This window comes from Haliotis rufescens, unplaced genomic scaffold (genome assembly GCF_023055435.1).
Source record: "Haliotis rufescens isolate VD_foot unplaced genomic scaffold, xgHalRufe1.0.p SCAF_1, whole genome shotgun sequence".
In the NCBI taxonomy this organism is placed as follows: Eukaryota; Metazoa; Mollusca; class Gastropoda; order Lepetellida; family Haliotidae; genus Haliotis; species Haliotis rufescens.
Genome location: NW_025963779.1, coordinates 80,331,392 through 80,345,333, shown reverse-complemented (window position 1 = coordinate 80,345,333; position 13,942 = coordinate 80,331,392). Strand labels below are relative to the sequence as shown.

Here is a 13,942-nt window from a genome sequence, read left to right as displayed (position 1 = left end):
TCTGGTCCAAACTCGATTATTTACAGACCGCCGTCATATAGCTGGAATACTGCTGAGTTCGGCGTAAAACATCCAACTAACCAACCAACTTCTTGAAGTTCTTGAAAAAAATATAATCAGCGGTATTCATGTAGTTACTTGACATAATTCCAAGTGCGGCGTTAAACAACAAACTAACCAACCGACATGCATGGAGCATCTTGAATGGTGGTGAAAATCGAGAGCATTCTTATGATTTCTTGAAGTCATGAAACGTTTATGGATAACATATGATAATTATAATGAGTTTGTGACCACGTTTCAGGGATCATTATTGCTCCTTCAATCGGTTGAATGATAGTTCTTTTCCATAAAAGTTTCATGTCCTTCCAACTTCTAAATGCCCATCAAAAACTTTATTATCGGAATCAAACATTCATTTGACTGGTCCGGAATTATTTATTTACTGTATATCGGATGAACCTCTCGTCTGATTGGTTGTGCACATTTGGGTCACTTAATCCTGGCACCTGAGCGTCTGTTCGTATCTCATTTTCAACCTGATGTATTGATTCTTTGTCACGATAATACTGTGCTCATGGGTTTTTCACGAAAAGTTTTTTTGTTTAACGCCACACTTCAACATTCAAGCTATATGACGGCAGTCTGTAAATATTCGAGTCTGGACCAGACAATCCAGTGATTGACATCATGAGCATCGATTCACGCAATTGGGATACGATACCATGCATCAACCAAGTCTGGCCAATTCTGACCGGCAGTGTCATTCAATGTATTCACGTCTATTTCACCTAGGGCAATTGCGTGAATCATGTCAATCACTGGATTGTCTGGTTAGGAATGGAATATCGCCGAGTGCGGCGTTAAACAACAAACAAACTTGAGGCTTCTATCCCACATTCCACTGACAGTGGCGAAAAGGCCAATTTAACTCTACCACTCATTCACTTCCTCTCATATCAGGCAGTCACGCCGTCATATGGTTCAGGTAGTTTGGTTTAACACCACTTTGAATAGAACTTCCAGAGGGCGCAAAGCAAATAAAACATCAGAAAACTTTAATTTGTCTTTATTTCATATATTTATTTAACGACAAAAATATACGAGATAGATATCTGAAGGTTCAATGAGAGTTGTTAAAATGTTTCAATTCATAGGCTTTGCACTGTCAAATTGTTACTTAATTTCAAATGTCTTTGTTGTACTATCCCTGAGAGCGCAACTTAATCAGGTTCTATTTTCAACAGATGTGACACAAGCAAAGGTCCATTATAGAAAATGCTCGTGTCACTTTTACAAGACAGCGACTATCTACATGAGAATATTTGAACAGAAGTACTTCAACATATATATACAGAACACCTAGAAGCGTGCATATCTGGCAGCCATTGGTGAAATTGTGAATAGTATATTCTGAATAGTCCTGTTCGAATGTATAATATAGATACATTGTATCACATGAGGTGGTTATCAGCAGTTATAAACTACTTGTGTACCATACTGTTAAGTTTGTTATGTATACAGGTAGTGTATAAACGTATGTTGAGCTATGTTAAATTTTGATTTTGGCTGAGGTGACTTGGAGTTTTGAAAAGTGTATCACGTGTGTAACTTAAGTGTTGGAAAAAGAAAAACGATATTGTGAAAAATAGAATTTCGAGTGTTTGAAATCAAGGTATGCATTTTGTGAGAACGCTTGAATTGGGATGGGTGGTGGAAGAATATTGCTAAGAGGGTACATTGTTTTCTGCGTGTGATACAATATTAAGAAGAAAAGAGGTGTGTCATTTGTAAGTTGCTGAGTGGAGTGGGTGTCCATACCGGCACTATGTAGTTTTCATGTTTGAAAATCGGGGTGTGGAAAAATATAAGTTTGGGGGAGTTTGTGACACAGTAAGAAATGGGCAAGAATACACTTGCTTTTAAGCCGGTGTACCATATTGTACAGTGGTAATGTGGGCCAGTGTTTCATTATTGCAACGATTAACGTGCATTTTGTGACGCATTTGAGAATAGAAACGAATATCACATGATATATATATACCATAACACAAGCTACACGTCAAGACAAATACACGTAGTTCAGTGGCAGCATCAGCGATCAGTTTATAATTGTCTCTACGGTGACTACAACAGGACATACATAACGACAAGTTGACATAGTGCTTGTGTGGTGTGTCGTTTTAGTGGTAAACCAAAGCAGTGTAATTTATTACAAACTGGTAATTCTGCAATGGAACGTAATGCAAGATCATTCAAATCTTCCTTTAAAATTTCAATAGGTCATGTTAGTTGTTTGTCCACACACAAGCTTGTTACCTTGACATTGTGTTACAGCCAGAGTACTGTTGACAAGCTGATGCGTTATGAGGAGAGTCGATATTGTTTACAAACGACAGGACACACACTGTCGGGGTTAACACTTCGGCTATTTGTGCATATCTACGCCTAGAATCACAGACTGTTTAGGTAAAATATCAATATAACAACAAAAATAATTTTTTGAAGATCGACCTTCAATTTGACAAACTGTAGAAGCATATCCCTTCTTAAATCAGATTTCTCCTTCTTTTGTACAGTGTGAATATTATAATCATAACAATAGAACGCCACTGACGTTGAACAGCTTCCATAGTTTGTCATCTTAGATATTTCAACCCCTACACCTTTCTCCATCCCCCTCCCATTCACCTACCACCACCATCCCTCCCCTCTGCAACACCCATTGTTTACCACCCTCGCTTCATCTACCATTGGTTCTCATATTGTTTCTACACACCGGTCTTTTTTCTTCAAGTCTCCTGCCCCCAACCACATCCCACCCCACCCCACCCCTCAAATACCACCATTTATCCCATATACTTCTGGGGCGCGACTGGCTGCGACCGCTCCAGTTTGACTGCCGTGTCTCTTGAGATGTCACCCACGTAGATGTCGCTACCGTCATGGGAAACGGAGACGTCATGAGGCAAGCTCCGGTGCTGTTGAGAAAAAATGCGTGAAGGAGTCAGGACGGTGTAGAGAACGATCAGACAAAATTATTTGTAATTGAAAACCGACGACTGATGCACCAACTGTAATGAAAAAAAGTCGGGGATCATGAATATTACTAAAAATAAATATCCCAAAACATATTCATGGTCCCTAACCTTTTTTGTTCAGTATATTCGTTTTAGAAGTCCTCGTAATTTGTTTTTCGTGATCATCTTTTGGTACGTTTGGTTCCAAATTCAATTTCCGTAACCTTTACCTCTGAATTGAAAACCCGTTTATCTCTGTTATCAGCCAAGTGTATTTCCGTAAATAATATACAACGACATTGTATTAAGAGAACCTTTATCGAGAGTTATACATATTTGATTTACACCTTGTTGGTTTGTCTTATACTGCTTTCATCTCTTTCAAAGGGGTATTTATTTATCAGACCCATTTTCGTCATGCAATCAACGCCTTTGTTGCCACTCCGATTACTCTGCGGATCTGGGGGCACGGGTGGCCCAGTCGTCTAAGGCGCTGCGATTCGCTGTGCAGAGTTGCGTCCCTTGGGCACGCCAGAAACCTATGATTGTGGGTTCGAATCCCGGTTCGCCCCAATTATGTTTCTAGGTTTGTCAGCACCATACCCGTGCTCGTGGGTTTCACCGAAGTGGTAAACGTCTGAGACCTGCATCACTTCGGGCTTTCCTCCCACATTAAGCTGACACGCCGTGATATAACTGGAATACTGTTAAAAGCGGCGTTAAACCCAACTCACTCACTCACTCTGCGGATCTAACATACACACAGTTGGGCGTCCTTATGGTGCCTTCTGAAATACGTCTCATGTCTAGATATGGATATCTAATAGTATTTATATAAAAAATACAAATAAATGGTTATAAGTTTGGTGTATAAACGAATAATAGGAGCATCATTATCCAAAGTTGTGTGGTACTTAAGAAGGAATCACCAGTTGTTTGCCTATGTGAGAGCTACGGTGAGGCGAAATGGGGTTTAACGTCGTGCCCAAAGATTATTGCACGTTGCGACGTGGATGTGGATGTGGATGTGGTTTCATAGTGCTAGCCCACTGAGATGTTTAACGCAGTTTAACATGAATACCCAATTCAGACAGTGTATACTGACTCCGAGCCGACCAGTCCTAGTTTTATTACCCTTATGCCAATCGCCAGGCAGGGTAACGAGTACAATCTTTCAACGTTTTTTGGTATGACGGGCCAGGGTTCGAACCATCGACCTTCTACTCTCCAGGCAGACACTCTATCCACGAGATCACGGAGGCGGTCTTAAGGGCCTCGGAGTAATTTGAGTTGACAATAAAAGGCATTAATTCTACACAGAATGTAAAACCGTAGGAATGCGTTGTATGAAGTCCCCAGACACTCCGCCGTGTCATGCTACACAATGGTAAGATCCCTACCGTGTTGTCGATCCACCACTCCTCAAGTCCCCGGCCGTCCAGGGAGATGGTGTACCCCCGGGCGTGGTCCGCGTTCGTCTCCGGGTGCACCACGGCGTAGATGACATCACCTGTGGACGACAGTGAGTGAGTGAGTGAGTGAGTGAGTCGGGTTCAATGCCGCTTCCAACAATACTTAGTGTATTAATATGATCCTCCGCCACGAAGAGGGAGGGGAATATAGGAATGGGTGCTGTCCGTCCGTCACGTTTCGTTTCCGGAGCAGAACTCATAAACCATGAACGATATCTTAACCAAACTTGGCACATAGATACGTCTAGTGCATGGTGAACTGGTGCCTTTTGATAGTCTGGGATTCTTGAAAAAAAATTTTTTTCGAGTTTCCATGGCAACGACTTTGACTTAGGCTAAAAATGTTGGTATCGGTGGGGGATATGAGTATTTCATACTTGTTTATATGGCGTCAGATTATAACCCATAGTTGAGCCATGCGACACGAATTGAAACCCATTCTACCCTGGAATCCCCATGGGCATATAAGATAGATAGGACCCTTCTCAGAAAAAAATTAAGATTTTGGAGTGTAAATTAACAATTGAGAACAAGTTCATGTGAGAATATCAACTGCAAAATATCAATATGAAATACATCCTCCAAACGATGCGCAAGAAGTTGATCTCTCTATTTACAGAAAAGTGCAAACTCAAATTATGGTAATCGATGCTACGTCTATACCTTCAGATGACATTTACTGTGTTCTACAGCGCATAGAATGTTGCCATCATGGGCGCCAATATCGACTACCGTCGTTTTAACACAACGTTAAGCTTCTGAATTCTCCATTACTGAAGATAAAGAATAGTGAACAGTTAACACGGGAAAGAAACTGATTTGCCCTTTCAGGGGCAATTGAAAATTCATCTTACATGAGCGAGTTGCTTCATACGTCAGATTCGTTACTTCTTGAAGTTCTTGGAATAAACGTTAATCAGCGGTATTCATGTGATTACTTAAATATTATTCCACCATCATCTCCATCAGTGTATAAATAAAAACAATCGTACCTAGCATGCCAATTTGGCTTGTGCCAATAAATCGTATCTGTTCGTCTGTCTGTATCTGCTTAAGTCTGTGGACTGATTGTCCTTTTAACCTAGATCATCCCTTAATTATTAGTAGATAGGTAACTTACTTCATGACTAGGCTAGTGTAAATGCGAGGCAGTGTACGAAACCCGAGTGTCACAACACAGGTGGCCTCGCTTGTTGAGTAGCTGCCGAAATATCACAATCCGCCATAATTTCTAAAGTAGTTCCGGCAGGAAACATAATGCAACTACGGGCATAAAACTGCCAGGCGTTTCTTACTTCTGCGTGTCATGTACGGAATAATACCTGCATTCATTTCACAACTATGTTCTAGCAGGATGACGCTTAACATGGGTGCGGAATGACTCGAGTGATTAGGTCAACATGTTCTACGCCGTTGTCAGCCATCTTTGTGTGACGTCATTAGGGCCGGTGGATGAGCCGGGGTCGCTACACTTAGCTAACTAGGTCATCTGAAAGTTTTTCTCGAATGTGGCCTTTTTCTCAGACATATTCATGCTGATACATGTTTCCCCTCTCTCACAGAGGGGCGGGCGGGTAGCCTAGTGGTCAAAGCGTTTGCTCGTCACGCTGAAGACTCGGGTTCGATTCCCGACATGGCTACAATGTGTGAAGCCCATTTCTGGTGTCCCCCGCCGTGATATTGCTGGAATATTGCTAACAGCGGCGTAAATCCATACTCACTCACTCTTTCATAGAATATATATCATCTCTTTCATAGAATATATACCATCTCTTTCACAGAATATATACCATCTCTTTCACAATCCGTAACATGTAACAAAACAAAACCTTGTCAATATTGTTGACATGTGAAATTTAGAATGGCCTACCTGTAGGGTCGTATGTGATGGCGTAGACGTTGCCGATGGCGTTTTGAGGGAACAGCGTCTTGATAAACTGTCCAGTCTTGGTGGCGTCTTTCAGACCGGCGTTAAAACACTGTACTCTGCAAGTAAAGGAATACACATTTAACATAGGTACCAATGTAGTGTCGAGAACATGAGTGAAGGAGTAAATGTTGTATTATGCCGCATTTGACAATATTCCAGCTGTGAAAATAACGGCCTGAAAATAATCGCGTCTGGGCAAGGCGAACCGTCGGTTGACTGTACCGCAACGACCCAGGACTGCTACGATGATCAATATACAGGCAGCCATGTACAGATTGTAATACTGAGACTACCAACCCCCTTTTGGTGCGCGGGAGTCGTTGGTCTATTTAGATTTGTTTGTTTGTTGTTTAACGCCGCAATCAGCAATATTCCAGGTTTATGACGCGGTCTGTAAATAATCGCATCTGGACCAGACAATCCAGTGATTAACATCATTTGCATTATTCTACGTAATTGGGATACGATTATATGCATCAACCAAGTCAGCGAGCCTGACCTCCAGGCCCCGTTAGTCACTCCTTACAAGCATAATCGCCTTGTACGGCAAGCATGGGTTGCAGAAGACAGCATATCAGCAGGTATATGGGATGGATGTGAAATCGTCATTATCCTTTTTGGTATGCAGCTTCAACATTTAAAAAAGAACTAGTAATGTTTATATATTTTATGTTTTTAGTAATTCAACCTCAAATCGCACCCTTATATGACTGAGGAACAGTGAATTCTGAAATGTGCTTTTGAGATTTGTGTGAACTAACTAGCAGTCGGGATTAAGGGATGAGCAAATACGATTCACAGTCAACAATTAGATGGTATTCGGGATTCTGGGGAGGGGGTTGGCGTGGACACCCTCAAGATTTGTAAATCAAAGCTTAACCGTCACCTGGCATCCTCTCTGTCGGCCACACAGATCAAGTCCTCCTTCTCCACCAGGGCCAGGCTATGGGGGACCTGCAGGGCCATGTCCGTCAAACTGCCGCTCGCTGGAACATGACAAGTCGGTGAGTTAGGTTGACGCCGCTTTGAACAATATTTCAGTTATACCACGGTGTGCAAGCTTTGTTGTTTAACGCCGCACTTAGCAATATTCCAGCTATATGACGGCGGTCTGTAAATAATCGAGTCTGGATAGATCAATCCAGTGATTGGTATCATGAGCATCGATCCACACGCAATTAGGATCGATGACATGCATCAACCACGTCAGCGAGCCTGACCAGCCGATCCCGTTAGTCGCCTCTTACAACAAGCATAGTCGCCTTTCACGGCAAGCATGGGTTGCTGAAGACCTATTCTACCCCGGATCTTCACGGGTCCTTGATGTGCAGGTTTAAGACGTTTACCACTTTGGTGAAAAGCACGGTATGGTTTTGACAAACCTGGAAACATTATCAACTCAAGGCGAATATGGGATTCGAACCCACGAGGTTTCTAAGGAATGCAACTCTGCACAGCGAATTGCGGCGCTTTAAAGGACAGGGAGACCCGTTCCCCTGCTGGGAATACTAGGCAATAGCAGGCAATTGTTATTGGGGCGGTCAGTTTCCCACAAAGTTTCTAAACAATCTGACCTTACACGTAGACCTTTACGTCGCCCTCTTTCATATGTTATACATAAAGCATATTTAAATACTTTAGCTCTGTTGAAACATATAATTTTTTTATCATGTTCGTAAGTTCCCCCCGAACTTTATTGTTACAAATTTATTTGCTTTCCTACAGATGTTTAAGCATTGCGCTCACCTTTCTCGCCCCATGTCTTCAGAAGTTTCCCTTCCTTGGAATATTTCATGATTCTGCTGTTGCAGTAACTGAAATAAAGCGAATTAGTGCGTGTCACCATACATAAAGCTACAACAACGTAAATGTTTCCCTGAAACCATTGAATGACTTTACATGATCTCAGGAACTGTATTTCAGATATGGCTATGTGCTTTTGCATGTTTGTGGAAATATAATACCATGGGTGTAAAGGTGCAGACAAGGTCATTAAACTTATCATGACTTAAAGACGCAGACCGATTGCGTTATCTCCCAGTACAAAATAATAGGAGAATATTTTTACTGATATATTTTATCATATTACCTTATTCATATATTGCTTTCAAAACGTAACAAGTCATGGTCTATGCATATCGTGCTATGGGGAAGGGGTCTAAGCATATCGTGTTACGGAATGGGGCAAATGGTCTGAGCATATTGTGTTACGGAATGGGGCAAATGGTCTGAGCATATTGTGTTACAGAGTAGGGCAAATGGCCTAAGCATATCGTGTTATGGAATGGGGCAAATGGTCTGAGCATATTGTGTTACGGAATGGGACAAATTGGTTTAGCATATTGTGTTACAGAATGGGGCAAATGGTCTGAGCTTATTGTGTTACAGAGCAGGGCAAATGGGAAGAGGGTATTTACACGCGAGGCCATCGGCCATGATAGACAAACCACCCTACCCGTCTGAGACGAAGAAGTCTCCATTACTGGCCACAGCGACATCTGTCGGCTTACAGAAGTGTTCGTTGTCACTTCCGGGTTCGAACTTAACCCCGAGTACCATATCCGGTTCCTTGGCACCCTTTGGGAATCTCATCACCTGGAATATACACAAGGAATGCGTCACACGAGTTTATCCGCTTACACTGACTGAATACCTTCTTAATAATAGCATAGTTAGAGGTTTTAACGTATTGTCTCGTGAAAAACAACAACTTTCCTTCCATCTAAGCTGCGATGAAAACATCTTCAGATTGTAGGGTCTGTTGTGCTTTAGGTTTTTGATATCATAAGTTGTTATGCATGTTTGTAACAGATTGGTAAGAATGTTAAATATCTCCGAGACTGATGTTATGATCGAGGAGAGTTGTTCAGTGAGTGGCAGATTGACAATCTGTATATGGCGGTTTTCACAATATCAGTTTGCTTCAAGGTATGAGAGTATCACAAGCCTCAGGGAATTTTTTCTGTGTGTGTATTTTGTACGTTCAGTTTGGACAAATATGGTTATCGTGACAGATGTGTGTATGCATGTGTGTGTATGACTGTGTGTCTCTGTATCTATGTGTGTTTATGATTGTGTGTAAGTGGGACTGTATGTGTTTTTATCAGTCCAAAGCATTAAGACACACATTCGATTGGTACTCGTTATCATTCAGTCTTTATATCTAAAGGGCATATTTCCATTTTATATTCACTACTAACTCACTCTTCTGTATGATGCGATTACATGGTCGACTTCAGGGACTCGGGACACGTATTGTACATGGATTTGTTTTAGAATCTACCGATTCGGCCAGGGTGGAAATTGGACTTTTAGAGTCAGTTAACTCTCTTGCCTCGGGAAGCTGTAAGAGCACTTGTATTAAAAGAAATATCTGTCTATTTCTATATTATGTAAATTAAAAAAAAAATCAACCAATTTTAATCGGATATAAAATGCACATGCATGGTCATTTTTTACTGTATTTTGGGCCGGAAGCCTTTCCCGGAAGAAGACAGCAAGTCTTAATACATGAGTATATTTCTGACAAAAATAATAACCCTAATCAATACCAAACACATACATAGTAGTGTTAGTCTGGTGTTGTGGTCGTCTGGTGTTGTGTACTTTGTGGACCTGATCTCAACAACATATGTTTGGGATGTTTCTGAGAACAGGCGGGGAGCTTGGTCGATATCACGTGACCTACCTGGTGAAGCGCGACGTCAGTCACCCACAGGTTGCCATGGTTATCAAGTGTCAGACCGTGTGGCATGTAGAACCTGTCGAATAGAATCACGTCCGTGTCAGAAGTAGGTTAGTTAATATGCAAACAAAGAGTGAGGTTGTTTTAATGAGCAGATGTTCACAATTCAGTGGTTTTTTGAAGTGCACTCACTTAACTACTCATTAATTATACTGAACCGCAAAAGAAACGTCACCCCAAGTAACATTGCATGAAAAGTTGTCATTTAGATATCAGCGTAAATTTTGTAAAAGTTTCTAAAATTTAACATTACCTTATCCGGAAAAATGAAATTTGATGATAAAAACAAAGCAGATGACAATAAAACCGATCGCCGAAACGCATCACGGGAACGGCCATGGTAACCCGATGCAGGTGAGTTCCGTTCAAATTGAAATGCACATCCGTTCCCCCATTTCTTGCCCTATAAAAATCCATCCAGATCGGATAACATTCATTCGTTATTGAATTGCTACCACATGCCAAGATTGACAAGAAATCAGCGACACCGAGCCCTTGGACGATTCCCCCGCCGTGATATACTGCGGGAATATTGCTAAAAGCGGCGTAAAACCAAATCCACTCACATGTGTCCGTTTGAATATCATAGTTATAAAAACTGAGTGGAGATATGAATTGAAATAGACTTGGTCGAGGCTAGGTAGCAAAGTGAAAGATTATATTCGTAAATTTTTCAGAGACTATAGTTAAACGTTCTATTATAGCAGGCATTTGGTATACATGTCAATGACTACATCTGTCGCTCCTGTATTAATTTGTTACGCTGATAATAAAGGTGGGAAAAAAATCTGTCGACAGATGCCAGGTGCGTTACATACTGTGTCCGTCTGTTTGATGGTGTATGCCACAACATGTCGCTCTGACATGGCGCACGAGTTCACACACAGAGCAATACATAGAGCAATACAGAAGGGAATTGCTAGACCAACAAATATATGAAGAGATGCATATATACCACCCCACTTTTGATAGGGATAATTATTTTATTTCCTTGAAAATTGATTTTTCATAATAATTCCTGGCAGATTTCTCACAACTCGAATTGTAACGAGGATGCATCGGACTTCGTTAACCCGAACTCCCATATTTCGAAATTTCGTTGTCTCAAACTACGGATAACTCAATACATTTCTACAGCCACCAGTACTTAGAGTTAACGACATTTCCTTGTAAGTAATGAATATCTATGCTAAATAACGACTGAGCCCACCAGAGTAACAAACACGACATTTAAATAAGGGACCGGCTGGGAATTTTGTTTGAGGCAGAATATTTGTGTTAGTCTGTGTTTAAAGACACAAATTTCTTTCATTGAAAGGAGGGTCGAAACAATATTTTTTCAGAACATCTAGCTTGTCCAAAAACGATTTTATTTTTGTTTGTTTTTATAAAAACCGAGGCCCAAACTATTATTTTGTAGTATTTTCGACTTCAGATTCATTATTTTAAAAACCCTACCAACCCCCACATAAGAATATCACGTCAGTCCCATCTATGACTGGAGGCGGTGAGGGTAAGCAGTACACAAGGTGCTACTGGGGTGAGGGTGGGGAGTACACAAGTGCTACTGACGTGTTGGCCCCCCGGGCTGCCACCTGCTTGCCGGTCCTGCCGTTCACGATGACGATGGTGTCCTCGGGGATGGGGCCCTGGTCCTTCTGAGCGTAGGTGTTGTTGGGCAGGAAAGACCTGTGAAAGACACAGGGAAACAGTGTCAATACTTAGTTACTAACACCTGTGCAGTAAATCTCCTTGGATGTTTAGTAAATAAAAGCGACAAAAACCGTTTTCATTATCATAAGAAATATCTACTCAAAGTTCTACGATTAACGCAGCAAAATCCCTCAATATAAAACAAAAAGCAACCCTCTCTCCCTCTTTCTCCCTTTCTTCCAACAAATAAAAAAGACGAAGAGACCCCCCCCCCCCCCCCCCCCCCTCTGCGCATCAGTTGGACCCCGCACTTACTCCACGGTCCAGCGCCTGCTGCCTCTGTGGAACAGGTAGACATCACCCCCGGGGCCTGCCTCCACCCCCGTCACCTGACCCAGCTTGATAGAGGAAGAGGGCCATTTGGGGTTGACCACCGGGCCCTGGGACTGCAGCTGGGCCTACAGAGCAAATAGGAGAAAGAAGATGTAGCTGTGTATGCATCTATAAATTACACAAGTCGTATTATAATGACACACTTTAATAGTTGTGCTTGCATAGGTCAACGGTTTTTAAATTATATGACAAGTTGTAAATATTTATTACAAAACGGATACTATTTGTGTCTTCAGCGGTCTACATAAATAAATTACATGAATAGCCGTATTGTAATCATGCATACACTGGATAATATTTGCTTCTGCCTTGGTCAACATGCACTAATTATCAGCTGTATTTTATCATTCCCTTCATATAACTATGGAATATATCTGTGTGCGAAACACTGCATGCAAGTTCCAAAACACAGCTATGAAGCCCGTATCAAACACATCACTATGGAATAACCATTTCTTGTTTAATTGTAGCCGCCATCAAACATGGGTGTATTCTTTCTTCTGCTAGGCAGTTTATATCCTTCACATGACAAGCCGTTAAAATAATTCATTGGGTGTACAAGTTTCATCGGTCACTGCATAGGTCAGCTTCCGGCTACACCTTTCTGTCCGCATGATGGATAACAGTTTGCATGTAACAATGACAGAAAAGCTTTAAATGACAGTCATTTTCTCTATGACAGATTGTTTACACGTCTATGCTCCCTGTGGATGTATGACACATGCTGATCCACAGAAGATAGGACACAGCACGTTACTCAGTCATCTACAAGGAAAGAATCTAAAATAACACAATCGTTGCGTTTCGCTGTTTTTAATCCGTTTTGTTTTTCGTTTTACTTATTACGCATCGAATTCACATATGTACCGATATATATGAATACATACATAATAAACGGAATACCAGAATAAATTTATGGGTGTGGTAAATATATTACGTGTATAATACGTCCTACACACTACCATATACACATACTACCAGCCCTGTGAAGATGGAGTACACTGGTGTGTGAAATATTGACATGCCTCGCGGTGTTTGAATTCTTCCTATTTGCCTGTATTACAGTCCTGTCATTGTGTGACGATAACATATGTTGTTCAATGTGCTCGTATCACAATATGTTCATAGAAAGAATAACACTTACTTGAGGTGCGTCTCTGTAGGCCAAGTATTCGTCAATTAGTTCCTCGGGCAAGTCGCGGTAGTAGGGATAAGCAGCCGAAGTGACAAATATGGCACACACACACGCTGCTAGGAACGGCGACATGGCTCGCCAAAGTCGACTGAGAGACCACACTTTCACCAAGAGAATATTCAGGCCGGACGTTGATTGTAGATAAGGACTTTGTAATCTTCTACCATACGACAACACACCGAGTCACAACACACCGACCACCGTCCAAAATGGAGCCACTACGATTATCATAATATTAGTAATTGTCAATGACGCACTGACAGTTTCCGTCGCTTAGCAACCCAAGTAATCGATTGGTTGGGAGAATCTGTGGGCGTTAAGATAATTGATCTCCAAGGGAGACAACACTGCGGCATTTTCATTCAAGACGAACAATGATGACTGATGTTTTCTGCGTCACGTGATTTATTCTAATTTGGGTTGGACGGCGGGAGATGAACGTACACATTGCGACGGTGGTCGATCGACAATTCAGCAAACTTATTTTTAACGGTTAAGGAACATCCACAAAAATGGATTGTGTGAGAAGTAAAT

At 41.5% G+C, this 13,942-nt stretch overlaps 1 protein-coding gene across 1 annotated transcript; it reads right to left on the bottom strand.

Annotated features, from left to right (window-relative positions):
* Nucleotides 1-1,053: 1,053 nt before the first annotated feature.
* LOC124143750 (peptidyl-alpha-hydroxyglycine alpha-amidating lyase 2-like) lies at nucleotides 1,054-13,671 on the bottom strand. The gene is made up of 10 exons (XM_046512819.2): nucleotides 13,358-13,671; nucleotides 12,136-12,278; nucleotides 11,740-11,856; nucleotides 10,111-10,183; nucleotides 8,878-9,017; nucleotides 8,169-8,236; nucleotides 7,309-7,408; nucleotides 6,363-6,478; nucleotides 4,421-4,530; nucleotides 1,054-2,981 (listed from the first exon to the last, which is right to left on the bottom strand). The coding sequence occupies exons 1-10, from the start codon at nucleotides 13,478-13,480 to the stop codon at nucleotides 2,850-2,852; spliced, it is 1,122 nt and encodes a 373-aa protein (XP_046368775.1). The 5' UTR covers nucleotides 13,481-13,671; the 3' UTR covers nucleotides 1,054-2,849.
* Between the last annotated feature and the right edge of the window lie 271 nt (nucleotides 13,672-13,942).

Excerpts from the sequence above, each read along its gene's own strand:
- LOC124143750 (XM_046512819.2), bottom strand. The coding sequence starts at position 13,480 with ATGTCGCCGTTCCTAGCAGCGTGTGTGTGTGCCATATTTGTCACTTCG. Across the intron at positions 6,479-7,308 it reads GCCGACAGAGAGGATGCCAG|AGTACAGTGTTTTAACGCCG; the intron begins GTGACGGTTAAG and ends CTTTACTTGCAG. Across the intron at positions 2,982-4,420 it reads AGTGGTGGATCGACAACACG|CACCGGAGCTTGCCTCATGA; the intron begins GTAGGGATCTTA and ends TTTTCTCAACAG.